Source organism: Chlamydotis macqueenii, chromosome 10 (assembly GCF_036417535.1).
Source record: "Chlamydotis macqueenii isolate bChlMac1 chromosome 10, bChlMac1.mat, whole genome shotgun sequence".
Taxonomy (NCBI): Eukaryota; Metazoa; Chordata; class Aves; order Otidiformes; family Otididae; genus Chlamydotis; species Chlamydotis macqueenii.
This window is the reverse complement of record NC_141565.1, coordinates 21441473-21459188: the sequence shown is the minus strand read 5'-3', so window position 1 is coordinate 21459188 and position 17716 is coordinate 21441473. Positions and strand designations below refer to the sequence as shown.

The window sequence follows — 17716 nt, the reverse complement described above, 5'->3', positions numbered from 1 at the left end:
GGTGCCCGCGCCAACATGGCTGCGCCCGCGGCAGCCCGCGCTTGGCTGTCCTGCCGCTTCCTCCTCCTCCTCCTCATCCTCCTGTTGCCCGCGGCCGCCGGCGAGGCAGCTCCCGGCGGGGACTGCGGGTGTAGCGCTAGCCGGGGCGGCGGCGACGGCGGGCGGGAGGCCGCGGCGCGGCGGTACTCGGTGGCGGCGGCGGCGGGTGGTGGCCGCGGCGCCGGGCGCGGGCCGGTGAGCGGCGGGAGGAGCCGCGCGCGCAGCGGCGGGAGGCGGGAGGCCGGGCCGGGCGGTGGTGGGCGCGGCCGGGCCTCCCCGCCGGTGCTCGGGGGGCAGGGGGGAGCCGCGGGCGGGCCGGCCGCTGCGCGGGAACTGGAGTCGCAGGCGCTTCGCAGCTCTCTCGGGCAGAGCTCCCGAGACCCTCGGCTGCGGCACGGGGGCTGGGCCGGTCCCGTCTCGCGTGTCCGCCCCACGGAGCCCCAGCGCCTCCCGAGCCGTTCGGGTGCTCCGGAAAACGGGGAGGAGCGGAGGTGCCCGTGTCCTAGCGCCTTCCCTGCGGCCGCGGGACACACCGAGCCTGGCTGCTTCTTTTGGGAGGCCTCCCCGTGCCTCTGACCGGCAAACACCGGGAATGCAGCTGCCAGAGTGCCCCCCGCCCGCAGCCCGGGGCGGGGGCGGCTCCGTCAGGGCCAACCCCGGCACCGCTGCGGCTCTGGTTTCTCCAACACCCGTCTCTTTTAGGCCTGTGTGGGTTTGGGTTCCACTGATAGCAACAAGCGGTGCGTTGTGTCTCTCGTGTATATTTCAGCAAAGCCATGGCTGATGTTTCCATATCTAGATAGCCCTTCAGGTTCTCTTCAAGTCTCTTTCATTGCTTATTCCTTTCTGTTTCTGCTGCTGCCCTTCTGAAAGGCACTGTCCACAGCTGAGCGTGCCTTCCTGATGAAGGCAGAGCTTAAAGTGGGCTGCTGTGCCCTGATGGTGCCCACAGTGAAGGGACGTGAGACTTCTTGTATCACTGGAGACCAAATGCCTCACCGGATGAGATATCTTCAGCTACTAGACATGGGGTTGCTGTTTCATTTCATGAAAGGTGCTAGTAAACGTTGGCAGACAAAATTATACCCCAGCAGACTTAGGTCTTGTTCTTGTGCGAAGTGGCTTGCAAGTGGTAAAAACATGAGGGGCAGCTGCTCTAGTTGATTTGGGTATTGGGACCCTGAGACGCTGTGTCAGCCTGGGGAAAGCCCGTGCCACGCAGGGAAAGGGAAGGATGAACAGTGGTGATCGCAGCTTTACTGCAGGCTGCGCTTGAGAAACTTGAGGATATTTAAAGAGTAGGAATTAAATAATACGCAGTGCACTTGGGCTATGTGTCACTAATGTAATAAATTTTGGCACCTCACTGTGGGTCTTCCTGTAGGGTGAAAAAAATCATTTGACTCCTACTTTATGGCAGGAAGCTGGCAACTCCAAGAGAGGATAATGAAAACTAATTGCTGCTGGATTTTTAGCTGTATTCACAACATAACTTGATTACGTTTAGCTGGAAAACATTTTTACTGGAAGGGAAGTGAGGGAAGAAATTGGCTTCTAGCTGAGCCACAACTGAGATGAATTATTTCTATTACATCTTAAGAAACAGGAACGTCGTACTTTAGTGGGTCTGCTCTACATTACCACGATACTTTCAACATAAGTATAATCATAGGCAAATGCGGTTCCTGTTGTTGAAGTTGAGCTCTGAGGACGGTGAAATGCATGCGCTAGCTAAAAAATAATGTGAAGATACAGGCAATTACTGTTCCACACTGTACCTAATACGGTAAATGATGCATCTGTCAGCCTCTGCTATTGGCTTTCTGCCTCCGTAGTTCAACTTTGATATTTATTAGAGATTGGTTCCTCTGTGTTAGCTAACAGTGTTTTAAAACTGAATGTTAAAGCTGCTGGATTAACTATACAACAGTGGTTTCTGGATGTGATGTCTATGCAGAAGATCTGGTCTTCACTTAGTGTTGTATTCTGCTGTTCTCAGCTGAAGAGCGCTATCAGGCATCTGAGCCTTGCACCCTGTGATGCGTTGTGATCATAAAGCTGGCTGTCAAAGGAAGGTCCTAGTTCCGAAGAGGAGGTGGAGCTGTGAAATGAGCTTTGGTGGGGGAGGATAGTCCTGTGGAGTAACGTTTGGTAGCGGGTGTTGGACACAACATTGGTGGACGTGCCAGAAGTCTCAGTTGTGACTGCGTGAGAGGGCTGGAAAAGCAGTAGGTTCCTAAGGAAGCCTTTGGACATTCCTAGCTGAACATACACTGGCAATCTAGTGAGATTTTTCAGGTTTTGGAAATGAATGCTAGGCTGTAAAGCAAGAGTTAATTTTTCACATGCTTTGAAGCAGCTTGCTAGTGAGCTCTGAATCTTGCTTTGAAGACTGCTTCAAGGAGTTGTTTTAGCTACAGTGGGTTGGAAAGAGATTGGGAGGAAGGAAGTGGTACAACTTTGTACCACGTTGTCATTCCCTAAGTCCTAAAAAATGTAAGCAAATTTATCCCAAAGCCCTTTTATGGATTCAGTTAAAGGCAATCTGTAAGTGCTCAGATTCTTTTTAGTGGAGAAAAAGTTACGAGGATGCAGCTAGCTTCAAATGTGGTTAGTTCAAAGGAAAAAGTTTTTGTAACACTTCTTACAGGCCTTTTTCAAGCTGTGTGAATTTTAAGTGTCGCTGGGAGAGACTCAAGCAAGAGGAGGGATCTATAGTGGAGAAGAAACAATGAGACTGGAAGTAGAAGGTCATGTCAAATACTCCAAATTTTCTTAAGACCAGGGAAAGGTGCTGGATAGCTGATGTGAATGTAAGTAACAGTAAACTCCAGAATCTGGCAGGTAATGAATCTTTCTTTTTGTCTTCCTGGTTCATGAGTCATTGTGGGCAGATAAACTGTTTCAGTGAAAGCATCCAACTTTATGTAGAGAGTCTTGTAAAGTAAGAAAAAAATCCCAAAAATTCCAACTACAGAAGAATCAAGGTCCTATAATTTAGGCTGTGCTGCAAAATGGCTATATGTCCAAATTTGATGTTTGCTTCTGTGCACCCACCTCTTCATCTAATAATGTTACATCAGTTTCCGTTTTTTACAAGCCTATTTCTGCAGTTTGGCTACTTCTAATACACATGTTGCATACTGTGTTATTCCACTGTATGTCAATGGAATTTTGTTTGAACTCCTGTACATCTAAAACCCAGGCTGCTTTTTCTGTCAGAACTTAAACTACACTTCTGGAGTAGCGTTAGAAGTGTGCTACTCTGGAAACTTCTCTCTCAGTGAATATTTCTGTTATTAGACTTGAATTTCCTGCATACCAAACACCAAGACCTCGCAGAAAAATGCTGCTGTCTCTTCAGACTGGCTTTACTCATTTTAAGTTCTGTTGCTGCTCCACCTGCTTGAATTCCTTGTCAGAGTAGCATGTGCTCACAGATCACTGACGGTATGTCCAGGTGCAGTGATGTGCTGGATTATTTTCCACAGTGGATGCCAACGTCAGTGCTGGCTGGCTTTTTTGGGGCTCACCCACTCACAAACCTCAGACTCTTGCTAGAGCAGGAATGAGATGGCTGAATTCAGTGTAAAATAGGGGGTGAAAGTAGCCCAGGAATGCTGAGAAGAAAGGAGAGGGAATTTTTTTTCCTAATTTTTTCATCTGTTGATGATGAGTTGGGTAACTTATTGGCAAGCTAGCTCTTGGCTAGTGTCAGCCCTTGAAACATCACTTGCCTGTTGGGAAGATTTTATGTGGTCTGGGAAGATTTTACATGGCCTGAGCTGTCATTCTTCATTCCAGCACAGGTTCTGAGCAGGCATCATAACATCCTATAGAAATATTTAAGATGTTCTTCTGTCACTCATTCTTTACTTCTGAAGCTTGAGGCTCTTGCCCAAGGCCAGTCTTCCAGAGGAGTGGAACATAACTGACTTGAAAGTTTGTCTCATCTCTGGCACACAGAGCTGCAGGAGCTGTGTCTACCTGCCAGTTAGCAGCACGGTTGGTAATAAAATGCTGCACGGGCCTGTTATTAAATGAAAACCCATATGTAGTTAGTATGAAAACAAGCATAGGCTTGTGCACAAATGAGCACTTTACAGTTTCATAATCTCCAGATTCTTCATTGAGCCATCAAGCCTTCCTAAGAAACAGAGTGAAATGCTAAGATTCCTCATCTAAAAATGAGTAGAAAGGACTCTGGATTGTTTCTTGGCTCTTAGGTACAGTAGGGGAACGTGTTTCTCCTCGTTATGGCATAAGCACTACTCTCAGTAAAAGTTCTGAATTACCATGACTTGATGTAGAAAGAGCTATAAATGGGAGTTTTGTTCTCAATTTAAGTTCTGCTTGCTATTTCTTCCAAACAGATGGTGATCAAAATGCCACCGTTGCCATTTTGTTGTGCTGTTTTTGTCCCTGAAATGCTGCTCAAAGCAAAAGCACCTCCAAAGATGAGGTGGAGGAGGAGTAAGACCAATAAAAGCCTTTTAGTTGTTCATTTTCATAATCTTTTGCGTGGTGTTTTCTCTGCAGATGGTCTCTATTCCAGGAGGAGTATTCACAATGGGCACTGATGAGCCTGAAATACAGCAAGATGGAGAGTGGCCTGCTAGAAGAGTCCACGTTAACAGTTTCTACATGGATCAGTATGAGGTCAGCAATGAGGAGTTTGAGAGATTCGTGAATTCTACTGGGTACGTTACTGAGGTAAGGCAGCAGGGTATACAGTCTCCTGTCTTCTTTCTTTGGAGTGGCAAAACTTAGGCTTTTCTTTTGTTTTGAGGGATGTCACAATACTTGGGATTTGCATACTAGAGTATTTCTGATGTAAGTAGTGGAGAGGTGAAATTGTCTTGCCTTGCTGCCCTGGGGTCTGAAAGGGCCTTGAAATGTGTACTGTTACATGCAGTGTCTTAACATCTGAACTAATATCTTCCCCGCAGTGCGGCCGAGGCAGCCTGGGTGAAGCTGACAGATGGCTGAAGATGTCTATGCAGGGTTTCTTATTGACTTTTTTTACCTTCGAGTTCTATGACATCTTTTTACCAGTACAGTTATGTTCTTAGATTTTTCGTATTTTGGAGGAACAAGAGAGAAGGGATTTAAAAAACTGTGATATCTGAGGACTCTGCAGGCTATTTCAGCACAGCTACTTGGTAATGAGCTGAGCAATAGAAAGCCTCTCTGTCTAAAGAAGGCATAATAGCAAATATAATAATAGTTTTGTGCATGTTACTGGGAACAATGGACTCGGAAAGAATATGTTAAGGTTATTCCAAGAAAGAAGCTACCTGTGCCTGAGGCTCTGATCTTTCCTGACAGTTGACTGTTCCTACGCAACTTTTTTAAAACCCTGACAGGCCTTTTAAGCAACTAAAAGCCTCGGTAATGATCAAGTCTCAAAGGAGGCTCTTTACTGAATTCACTTGATAAACTGGTTCTCATTTGGAAGACAGGATCCTTCTGGTTGGATGAAGGGCTTCTTTTATCTATGGCACTATTTCTGTTTTGAAGTTCTTAGTAATTATGAAAAAAAGATTGCTTAACAATTTTGAATTTGAGCAGGGCTTACTTGTTGCAAACAGCTGCTGGAACCAGCACGCGTGTAGTGGTATCTCAGTGTAGCACGGCATCGGATGGAGTCTGGTTCAGACAGTGCTTCGTGGCTCAGCTGGTGTAGCTGGGTGCTCTGCTTACCCTTTCTCCGTTCCCCCACCGAATGGGGCCCCCTTTTACACTGGATTTGGAAAAATAAACTCAGAGTAAAGAGCACTGATTCTGCAGGGGTTTTTTTTTGGGATGCAGCTGAGCTGCTTTTTGTGTAATTCTGTAATGTCCACATTATTTACTGCGGGTAAACAGAGCCAACCTACTTCATGGTTTTCTTTTATGAAGGACTAGACTGAACTCCAGTGGCAAGTGAAACTTGAAAGTAAATAGAAAGCTGAAAAAAAAGAAAAATCTCAAGATGTACAGCTATCTTATTGAAACAGACGTATTTTCTTTTTTAACAAACCTCAAAAAAAAAAAAGCCTTCTTGATGGAGGCTGTCAGACTGAAATCTGGGGTCCTTCAGATGATAAATCTGTCTGCCTTCATGTGAATCTTTCAGATTAGGCAAGCAGAGAAATTAAGTATTTTCTTTTTCTTCTCTTTCTTTTCTGAAACTGAATGTATATGGATTATGGTCATGTGCTAAAAATTGCTTTGTGGGTGGTGAATGGGATCCTTCTTTCAAACTGTGCTTCCTGAAGAGTTCTGAATGTGCAGAAGCTGCTCGCGGTGATCATTCTCAGTCTTTGCATGCCTATAATAAAATGAAGAAATTAAGAAGGGCAAATGTGTTGAGTTCTGATAACATGTTTTGACTTCCCTAGTGTAGTAATTGACTTAGTCTACAAAGGAGAAAATCCTTGTTGGTGTTGTGTACTATGATTCATTGAAATGGCTTGTATTTTTTGTTTCTTTTGGCTTTATGTAATGCTTGATATAATGATTGAATTACTTTTAACTCTTCTCATGTTGTTGTAACAGCACTTTAAAACATGGTGCTAGCAATGACGAAGGAGCAGTAAGTGACAAGGCTTAAGTCTTTTATTGTGATTCCCAAAGGAAAAATAAGAGAAATGAAGTATGCTCTTGAATGTCATTATTGACTGTAGCATTTTAAAGCAGTTGGGACAATTGGAGCTGCATTTTTAATTAATAGAAGTAAAAACATTTGCAGAAGGTCTGTGAGCTGCCATCTGTCCAGTGGCTGTCAAAGAACCACGACGTCCAGAGACAAAATGTCTTCTCTTCTGTTACAAAATAATTTCCTTGAAAGAGAACTCCAAATTACTAATAAAATTTCCTTATCCTTGCTAAGATAAAGCTGTAAATGTGAGTGGCATTTTAAGAATAACATTCCTTTGGTAATATGGTTCAATCTTTTGTTCTTTCTGTAGGCAGAGAAATTTGGTGATTCCTTTGTGTTTGAGGGAATGCTGAGTGAAGAAGTGAAGGCAGACATCCACCAGGCAGTGAGTAACACAGCAGGGTAAAACAAACTTTTTAATCACTGGGGTAGCAAAATTTTGTGGTGTTCCCAAAGCCCCATACAAAAATGGGGTTATGGAGGGATGTTTGGCCCAGAGAAATAGACTCCCTCAAGTGTGGAGGATTTAGTCTGTTCTCTTTTTTTTTTTTTTTAAAACAAACAATTAAAAAAAAAATCTGCTTCTGATTAATGAAAGTTGGTATCAACCCCTTCTTGTTGTTCTTTGCCTCCTAAATGAGAGGTATTTAGGACCGTAGAAAGCGGTGCAGCTATAAGGCTGTTTATCTGTATTATGTGTAACACGGTGATCCGTTGGAAATTCAGATGTCAGTAGTGGCTCTGCTGAGTGAGGTACTATGTGGGCAAAGAACAGGGGTGCTTCTGTCTCCAGGAGCATACGTACACGTCACTGGCACACTCTGCCAATGCACTCTTATGTCCGAACAAAGTGGGTAAATCCCAGATCCTCCCAATTTAAGAAAATGAGGATAATCTGTGTATCTGGTATGATAGCGATGCTTGCATAAGCACTTTTTCTAGGTTAACTAGAGGGAAATATTCCGGAAAAGTGCCATTTCTATGGCAGACCTAAGTCTCTAAGACTCCTTATTATGTTGTGAATGGCTTAAGTTTACTGTGCTTCCTCCATGTCTGTGGAAGATTCTGTGTACCTTGCTGTTTTTTTTTTTTTTTTCAGTTCCCTTCATCTTGCTAGGGTAACATAGTGATCTTGGTAGGTGCAGTGCTGATGAAACTGGAGCTGATCCAGTTTTCCTATTGAGTGGAAGTGAATACTGGTTATAAAAAAACCCAGTAGCGAACCTTCCCTGCCGCCCATTCCTCTTTTTCTGTTGTGACTCTCGTGCTGAGCCTTTCTTAGGCTTCACTTATCTCCTCCTTAACCTTAACAGGTCACTTAACCTTTACACCTTCCCGTAGTAAGCAGATTATGTCTTGTCATCTCCTAGATGAATTTATCTGCTTTGAGCAGAAGTTTGGACGAGATGACCTCCTGAGGTCTCTTCCCATCAGAATTATGCTCAGGTCAGATGAACACACTGCATTTTCACATCTCTTGTCCCGTGCCTTTAAAAAGGCCTTAGAAGTGAGGCCTTCTGATGTGTATAGTGTGGCAATTTCGGGGGGTGTGTGGCTTCAAGTCACGTTTAATCTGGATGAGAATTTCCTTTGCTTTTGGGTTAATTTACTTGTGGATCGGCGACTCTAACTTGACTCATTCTGCAACTGCTTGAATCAACACAGGGAAGCAGGATGCGTGCAAGGCAGGGGTAAGGTAGCAGCAGGACTGAAACTGCATCTTTTAGCAACAGGTCAATAGACGTAAGTGTGAAGTGCAACTGCACCTACAGAGGAGCACAGCTCTTTCTTGCCACCTTTTGCACCTTCTTATTCTAGATAAGCAAAGAGAGAGGTGAGGCAATCTGAGATGAAATTATTTCTTTTAGTAGCAAGATTTTACTTATGCAGACCATTTGATCCAAAGTAAAACTTCAATAGTTTAGAGGATTTATTATGACAAACAACTGAGAATACCTGGGGCTTTAGTATTTAGTTATGTAACTTTCTCCAAAACAGTTTATCAGACAAAGAGTTTTTCTTCCACATGCATGGTGCAATGCCTTTGAGTAGTGAATAATCATTGTTCTATAGAAATTATGCTCTTGGTTGAAAGAGGAAGTCTGTAGAGTTTGATTTTTATCTTCAAGGGGCAGACTGATCGGAGGTTTCAGGAAGCCCTATGTGAATGTGTGCTGTGATGACTGGCAAAAAATGTGGGGGTTTCCTACTGCAAGGGAAAGAAGATTACAATAAGTTTGTTGTCTTTTAATTCAGGACGAACACTTGTGTACTGTGAGATACAAGAAGACAAAATGGGACTTTCCAAATACTAGCACAACTGATGTTGAAGGTAGAAAAAATGCGGATGTGCTCATTCCGTCTTCACAACAGTCTGTAATAGAGAAATTCTTTTTCTGCCCTGGTTCTGTGATGTAGAAATCCCTAAATCAGGCTCTCTGTTTTAAAACAAACAAACATCCCTAAGAATGCTGGTGTAAGCTCAGTCTTGGCTATTTGTATAAACACACGCAGAGTGTTGGGAGCCGCTCTCCTAGGTGTGTCAGCCAACTTCTGAAGTGTTGTCTGTAATGCTAACAGAACAAGTATTATGGCAGAGAGCTGGGATGCAGCCCAAACTGGTCTTTTTGGCTGCTTCTTTATGAAGGTTTTCTGTTTTTGTTAAAAGTAAACTTCAGGAGACTGTCCTTTTGCCATGTTTTCAGTATTTATTTATTCTTGAGTCATTTTGTGAGTTGCTAGCATACAGAGCATTTTTGAAATAGACACAGAGAAAGATTGTACTAATTACATTGGTAAAGCGATCTGTAGAACAGGGACTGCCTGCCTTGCAGTTTGGCACTTCTAAACTTTATGCTGATGCCGTGGATAAACTTACGTTCTAAAACATGGTAATACTGTGAGGAGGTGAAAAACTCAAAGCTGTTTTTCTTCCTCCAGTCAGCCTGCCCCCTCACCGGTACCTAACATGAAATCCAACTTCTAGCAAGGAACTTGTATCTGCAAGGAGAAGGTGTCAGAAGGCAACTCTGCAGTAAAGCTGGAAAGAGGACTCTAATGTCTGAAGATACAGCTTAGAATTTTATCTGTATATGCTTCTGCTTCTCAGGACTATGTCTTTTTGTTGTTCTAGCATGCATTTCTTGTGAGAGGTTTTAAATCTTGAGAGTACTGTGCAAACATTAGTTGTTCTGAGAGTTTTTTTTGGTTTTTGTGACAGTGCAATTTGTATGCTAACACAAGCAAGCATCTTCCAGTTGCAGGGAAGGGAACCGTCAGCCATGGGAATGTGGTGTCAGAATATTATGTAGTCAGGGGGCTTCTCAGACAACCAAATTCTGGGTAGACCATGCTTATCCCAGCTAATTGAGATGGATAAAATGCATTACAAGTTTACTATAGGTCATGCTTTCAAGAAACAAGTTTTTATAGACACCTTGTGAGAAACTTCTTGTGGCTAAAAAGAAGAGGCATCTCAACTATGGGGCAGGGACTTGAAGGGTTCCGCAAAAGCAAACTCTTCCTAGGGATCTGCAAGCTTAAATTAAACAACAGAAAAGAAAAGCTAGCTTCTTGTTACGTTGCCCAAAATATTTAAATTCTACTAGCATCTGCTGGGGAAAAGTGCTAAAAGCAATCTAATACTATTCAATTACTTAAAAAAAAAAAAAAATTGAGCACATTAAAAAAACTTGGCTACTGCAGTGTAACCATTCAAATGTAATCAGAAAAAGTGGAAATTGCATGAAGCTGGTTTGCATCAGCAAATTGTAATCATCAGCAGTAGAGAAGATTAAGGTTTTTTTCTCAATGAATATGTTAGTCAACTAATAGTTTAGCTTGTGGTATGTACCTTCTGGAATCATAACTATCACCATAAAAAGCAGAAATAAAATATAAACATTGGTGTGTTACTGGTACTGAAAATCTCTTCAGCAAATTGATGGGAGAAACAACTGTATTTTTACTTTGCCTTCGTGGCTCAGATGGGTTCTGATAAGGCTTTTCTCCAGCTGAAGCACGGGAGTGCTAAATATAGGGGAAGAGCAACAGGAATGTGTATTTTGGAAGTAGTATTTAATATGCAGTGAAAGAACTGGGGAAAGGTGGAAGTGGAGATATAGACTAAATGGTCTAGAACAGCTCCTATAAATAATGAGGTGCGTGTGTCTGTTGGGGAGTGTCTCGGAGTTTTGCTCTGTTTGGCCACTCTGGCTTCTCCAGTTCTTAAAACCAGACGAATTTATCGTAGGCCCTCAAAGGAAGCAGACAGCTAAACTGGAACCGAGGTGGGACTGGCGAAAGCTAATGCAGGAGCAAACCAGCTCAGCACGCAGAATAATTGTCGGAGCTTTGGGTGTGCATTTCCTGGAGGTGAGGTGGTCTCCTAGATAGCCACTGCTACAGGAATGTGCGTTGGACCGAACCCTCCTCTGGAAGGGAAGCAATAAAAAGGGGTGTAGCAGCCAATAACTGAATTGTTCTAGGTTTAGTTTTGGCCTCCTAAGTTTGTGATGGTAATGTGGCAGAGAGTGAAAAATTGGTGCTGTAACAGATGAGGGTGTGACTGATGGAATTGGCATGGACTTCTTCAAACAAAAAAAAAGATTTTCTAGAGGGAGGGTAGAAGGTCCTTTGAAACCAGCAAGTTTTGTGTGGGCTTAACAAGCTTGGATAGCTTCACATAGTAAAATCCATTCTCAGACTTGCAGATTAAAACCAACTAATTACTGTGTCTATTACAGCTATTAAGTTACACCCTTTCTGGGGTACTTGGCCTTTGGTTTAGATGTCACAGATAAAACACAGCCTAGAACTGCCTATGGCTTGGCATTCGGAGATTAGTTTTTCCCTTCTTTCTCTTTTGAGAGAATTTGGAGAGGTTGAATAAACTCAAGATTTAGAGCTTTTGCTATTCTTATTTTCTGATTAAGCTGTTTTCCTGCTCTTCTATCTCCCTGACAGAGTTAAGGTGGAACTAGAGAAGGGGCAATGCGTGCCCAGTGCTGTTATTCCGTGGCATTTATATGGCATTTTAATGTATCCTAAAGCAGAAAGCACAGGGATTGTGTCTGTGAAATGAGAAAGTGCTGAGGCGTGCTTGCCAGTGAGGGGATTTGAGAGCTCTTGAAAATAACTGCCAGAGTTTTGCTTGCTGTGCAGCTACCCTGAAAAAGGTAAACATGATAGCACTTAACGAGACTGGAGTACAGCATAAGTCAGATTGGCTCACTGGAGAGTAGTACGAACGCTTTTATTCTTGGCTTTTGGAAGACAACAAAATTAATTTTTACTTCTAGGCCAGATAAACTCTACAGTGAAGAGACCGAAAGCATACAAATCTGTATTCTTAAGTCTTTAGGCAGTGTTGAATTTTTAGTCTAAGAATGCAAGAAATTACTTCACTGTCAGACTTGAGGAAATACTGTTAAGGAGTTCCGGTCGATCTAGAACTATTGGATGCTGCCTTCATCCCTGTTTGTATGGAAACTTCTGCAGTGGTCTTGAGCTTTGCAGTTTACCTATTTATAGCAGTGCCTCTAGCCTGTGACTCAAAGGGCATAGTCCCATTCTAAAAACAAGGAAAACAAGATGCACTTTAAATGAGTAATTCAAATTAGTAATGAAACGAGCAATGTTTGCAGGTAGGGTAGTGGTGCTAGTGTTGGCAGCAGTTACTGTGGAGAACGTGTCTTCTGACAGCATGCAATAAGGTGCTTATCTGTGGCTTGGGAGGGGAGCAGCTAGGTTATTGTCTAGTTTATCTGATATTGTTAAAATGTCACCATGCATAAGCAGAAGTTGACAAATATACTTTTTGCAACTTGAAGGGTAGATTTCACCTCTACCATGCTTGGCTTTTGCTTTTTCAGAGGCATTTCAGAGAGGAAACTGAAACCAAAGAAAGAGATAGGTGAGTCTATTTCTTGCAGATGCCAGTGCTTCAGATACCTCCCCCCCTCTGATGGGCTGGGAAGATGGAGCTGTTGAACTGCTGATCTCTGTTTTCTCAGGCTGTACTCCCACTACGGGGATAAAGATCAATGCGCAGGAAGCACCTCTCACTGGGAATTACCAGTAATATTAATCATATTTATCAGTATAAACTACAGCTTTAAAGTGGGGCATGGCTTGTGTTTCAGGCTGTAGATATATCGTGCACGCCTCACTTTCTTACAGCTCATATTCGCTTGGTTTTTGGAAAAAATGACTAGCTTGAGTGCGGACTTATATGTTGGCTGAAAAATAGACTTCCAGAGATGGAACTCACCAGGAGTATCAGTTCCTCAAAAGAAGTCCTCTTGGATTCCAAAACTTGCACTTAATGGATCTTACTGGATTTTTAGCATCAAATGTTTTTGGTTATTTTTCTTGGAGGATTGACATGACTGTGAAGTATTACACTGTTTGAATGAGATTCAATGACCTTTCCTTATGGGAAGGAAAAGGCCCATTCGTGGAAGTGAAGTGCTAGTTTCCAATTAAGTCTGAAATCTTTTCTCTGGCTGATGACTTAAAATAGATTTATTCCATGAAGTTGTGCCTTCCGTTTTTGTGGTACTGCAATTTCAAACTCTGTTAAAATATTGGGACTTAAACAATACCATGATTCAATATTAAACAAAACCCTTTATTGCTTTCATTTCTGAGCTAATGAGGGAGGCTAGAAACCTTAGAAAAGAAGAATGAAAACAGATTCTTCTGTAATTAGAGCTTTTGGGGAGCTGGAACTTTTACTTGATATAATAAATAGCATGGGACTTGCAGTAGTGTGGCAACATCAAGTATTAGTTATCCTCTGGAAAAAAGACTGAACTGTCTACGAAGCTGCTTCAGTGTGCTTAATTACTGATTTGGTGGGGAATTTGACAATCACGTTTCGGTTCCGTTTATGTACGTAACTAGAGAAGGTTTGTTCTTCTCTGCAGAGTATTTTCAAGGACAAATATGAATTACAGCTGCATATGTGGGTTATGGCTCCCTTATGCAGCTACTATGACAACCTTGATAACTGGCTAGGAGAGGTCCATTCTTTGTCTTGAGCCTTGAGGCGGTGTTCGCTTCCACACTATTTACATTGCAAGGTCTCCCTGACTCAGTTACAGCTGTTTCAACTTAAACACAAGCCCGTTGCTATAGAGATGATGTACTGCATGGAAATAGGTCATGTTCCTGCTGTTTTCGGTGCGCTGGTGAAAGAGCAGCGAAGGTGAATGGGCAGCGTGCATCTGCCGGAGGGCTTTTCTTTGTGTTTGGAAAATGGCTTTAAAATCAAGTGGGACCACTCTGTGGCTCTGGCTTCTTTCAGACTGCTCCATGTGTGATGTGTTCTGAGTCTGACTGCAAAGCTGAACCAGAGGAGGGCTGAGCTTGGTCTCTACCCTCCGCTGATTTCAGATCCTGACCCAGAGCAGGACTTCAGGAAGGTAGTGACAACAGCCAGCCAAAACGCTGCGTGAGTAAGCATCAGCCGAGAGCCGGGCTGTGCGAATGCAGCAGCCCAGAATAGCTGCTGCTTGCTGGTGCCTGGGACTGCTGCATCAGTCCTGGTGCTGCGCTGATCTGGTCCTGCCCGTGGTCTGATCCTGCAGGCAGGTGCAGGTTAGCGTTACTCACTGGCAGTGCCTGGTGCTTAGGAGCTGCGCGTGGAAGGTGGGAGAGAGATCTCTGCCCTGAATCTTACTTAGCGAGGGAAGTAGTTTTTGAGAGTTGTTAGGAAGGTATGCTAATCCTAATTAGAAAAATAAGTGAAAAGCTACTTGTTATTTTTTTTGTGTGTGAAAATGACAGTGGCTCATCTGTTGCACAGTAATTTTTTTCTTAAACTCTCTGCCCTACTAAAAATGTTCTATTTTCTGTCTGCCTCTTTCTTCAGTAGTTCATTAGTCAGCTTTTCAGGGTTTAGGATATGGCTTAAAGGAGGTAAAATTGACAGAGATGTATGTGTATCTGCCTAGCACGGATAAAATAAAACCTCATCCAAAAATTATATTCTTTCTTGATGAGCTGACTTTTCCTCACATCCTACCAATGCTAGCAATGAGGCTCTCCAGACCACTGGGTGCATTTCCCAGAGATTATGCTTCCTAACTTGTCTGCTTCCAGCCGATGCACACCTTGCTTTTGCAGCCAGGAGGGTGCTTTTGCAAATTAAGGATGTAGAGTGCTTAACAGACTCCGGTTCCAACAAGTGGTAACCTATTAAGTCAGCTTGTGAAACTGATGTGTGCTGTCTTTCTTTAAGAACCCACTGCTCAAAAAATGATTCTTGTTTTCCAGATTTAGACTACTTTTCACTCAGAAAATCTCTTTTCAGGCAGTTCATTCCTAAATTGCTGGAGTTCTTACTCTGCAATAACTTTTGCTGCTTCCAGATGTTTATCTGGACCCAGTGTATGCAGGCCTTATTATATTACAATGGCATTTTGATGCTGTAGCACATCAAAAAAATGTTTGGCGCTACATGTGTGGACAACAGCCTGAATTTCTCCTCATCTCACAGCCTGACTTAAGGTTAAAATCTACAGCTTTGTTATTTCAAGTGACCTGCTGCATGTTAGAAATTGAGTTAGAGCCAAGATTAGCTACTCAGTTGAGTTTATTTTTGGTGGTTTTTCTAATACATAAATGTGATTTGAATTTAAAATTTGGAGCTAACGTGGAGGGTTGTGTTTATCTAACATGGCCAGTGCCATGTGAAATGCACGACCAGTGCAGATGTTTTCATGATTACTGGCTGTGGTTTTCTGGGGGGGTTGTGTGTGTTAAGGGTATTCCCCTACAGCTTTTGCAGTGCCAGTAACAATGTAATGCGGATGATAAAACTGACTTTCCTGATGTTCCCCCTGTGTATTTCTCCTTTGTATATTTAGGAAGGAATTTTCATCAAGATAGTTGTAAAGTAGTCTAAAAAATCTTGAAATCACCGGTTAATGGAGCAATTAAAGTTAGGATATCCCAGCCTACTTTGAAAAGAAAATGGAATACTTAAAAACTTTGAGGTTTATGCAGGCTGGTCGTGGGAGTACAGGCTTCAGTTCTGCAAATTGCTTCATGTGAGTGGAAAACTTGTAGGTCGCAGTTAACTGTTAGTGTATCTTCCAAGTATTACCGTGTCGTGTTCTCTTTTCTCCAGAGCGCTGTAAGTCTGTCAGGAGCAGAACAGGGAGTTCTTAAACTTTAGTCCTGGAGCAGAGAGCTGGATAATCCAAATTTTCAGCTGGATCAGACCAAAATGAGCGTTGAGCTTCTCTGCCTCAGCAATGTGCTTTGCTCCTAGAGCTGCCCTTCGTTAGGTATCGAGGCACTTGTGTCGTGTTTGCAGAGCAGTTACACCTAACCAGTTCTGTACAAGTGATAAGCTGCGTTGTAGAGAGTTAATCAAAACGAAGGAGATAGTGTCCTCTAATTCAGCAGCTCTTCAAGATCAATTCAGCAGCATATGCTGCTATTTTTACACAAGGGATCTGTTGCCAGTCCACAGAACACGTTTCGGAGTGAAGCATGAGAATGCTGAGCGTTATGAAAGTAACTAAGCTCATTAGTGGCAAGGGAGGGCTTTGCTGTATTAACTGTGATGTTGTAATATCTCTGTCTAATTAGCTCTTCTACTAATTAGATTTAGAGCAATTAAAAGATTTGGAGACTTCTGAGCAGTTTTTTGAAAGGACTGTAAACTCCAGGTACATGACTTTCTCTTTCAGAAGGAGCATCTTGGTGTATGCTCCTCCTAAGTGAGTAGCTGACTTAGATTAGTTTCCAATTAATTATTGAAGGCTACGTAGTCTATCACTGTAACCGCTGTCCTAGTACTAGATGTGTAACTCCTCTAAAGATCTGGGTGTTCTGCAAAGACTGGCAGCCATTTGGTGTTCAGTTCAGCAGAGCCAGATACAGAAGATGCACACGTAGTGCTCTCATGCAGAGAGATTATATTTTTCTTGGTTTAAAATAAACGATTTTGATTGAAAGCATCTGCTTTTTCTTTGCATAACAAAAAGGTTTTCCAAAATTAGTCTTCTAAAGCATAAGTCTTTGCAGTCTCCTGCAGAGATTTTTATCCAAAAACCAGCCGTTGAATTTACAAAAATGTGTTGTGCTTAAAACTATTGAGATGAAGTCTTACTCATGATCTTTCACATTCACAGAGAACCTTTAGCAAATATTTCTGTGGCTCTCTTCCTTAAAAAGCTGTGAAATTCTAACTTTGAATTTCTGTCCTGTCTTGAGTATAAAGGTTTAAGCTCAAAATATACAACAAATTGGTTCAATCAAACTAGTTTAAGCCTATTAACTGCAGTATCTGTTTAGCAACTTGGTCATTCTGAAGCTTTAGTGCTGTGAAAATTGAGCTGAGTATCTCTCCGAACGAAGATCCCATCTTTGGTTTTGAATGCTCAGTAACAGAGCTGTCGTTTGTAGTAAGAGATCAGATGCTCCTCATTCTTTTTGGAAAAGGATAGGGGGCTCCGATTGTGGGGAGAATGTTGTTGGCTTTGTTAGATACTGAGAAAGAATTATGTGGTTGGTATTGTCGATTTATGTGCTTGCCATGCTAGGGAGATCATGAAGCAGGATCTGTAAGAAATGTCACTGCTTCACTAGTGTGCCTGGAGGGTCCCATTTAAGTGGAGGGCACATGGAGAGAACAGCTCAGTCATCAGCAAGCTGCTGAGAGCATCTTTATTTCTTTTGTATTTAATACTGATGTCTCCTCTTCGCTTGCTTTGGAAGGCAGCGCACCAGAAACCCACGTCTGGAGGAGTCCTGCAGCGTGCCTAAGGATTCCAGCGCGCTTGCCCAGAGCTAGCAAAAGCTGCGCGCTCTTCAGCTGAGCTTAAGCCAACAGCTCTGCAGCTTTAGTCTGGATTGCTATTGATTTACCATGAGCTCTTAGGTAAAGTACCCAGATGTGTGCTGTAGGCAAAATCTGTATGCAATGATTGGGAGAAGAGTGAAAAGCTGTCATGGGAGCTGTTATAGCATAGATTGATCAGATGCTTTAAAAATAAGATAATGTGTCTTTGTGTATTA

General features: G+C 42.8%; 1 protein-coding gene across 1 annotated transcript in view; it reads left to right on the top strand.

Moving 5' to 3' along the window:
• The first annotated feature begins 15 nt into the window (after positions 1-15).
• SUMF1 (sulfatase modifying factor 1) overlaps positions 16-17716 on the top strand; it is a 34480-nt gene continuing 16779 nt past the window's right edge. Inside the window, exons 1-3 of the mRNA XM_086755614.1 lie at positions 16-234; positions 4579-4752; positions 6993-7067. Coding sequence (XP_086611740.1) covers positions 16-234; positions 4579-4752; positions 6993-7067 — 468 coding nt within the window. The remainder of the gene's footprint in view (positions 235-4578; positions 4753-6992; positions 7068-17716) is intronic.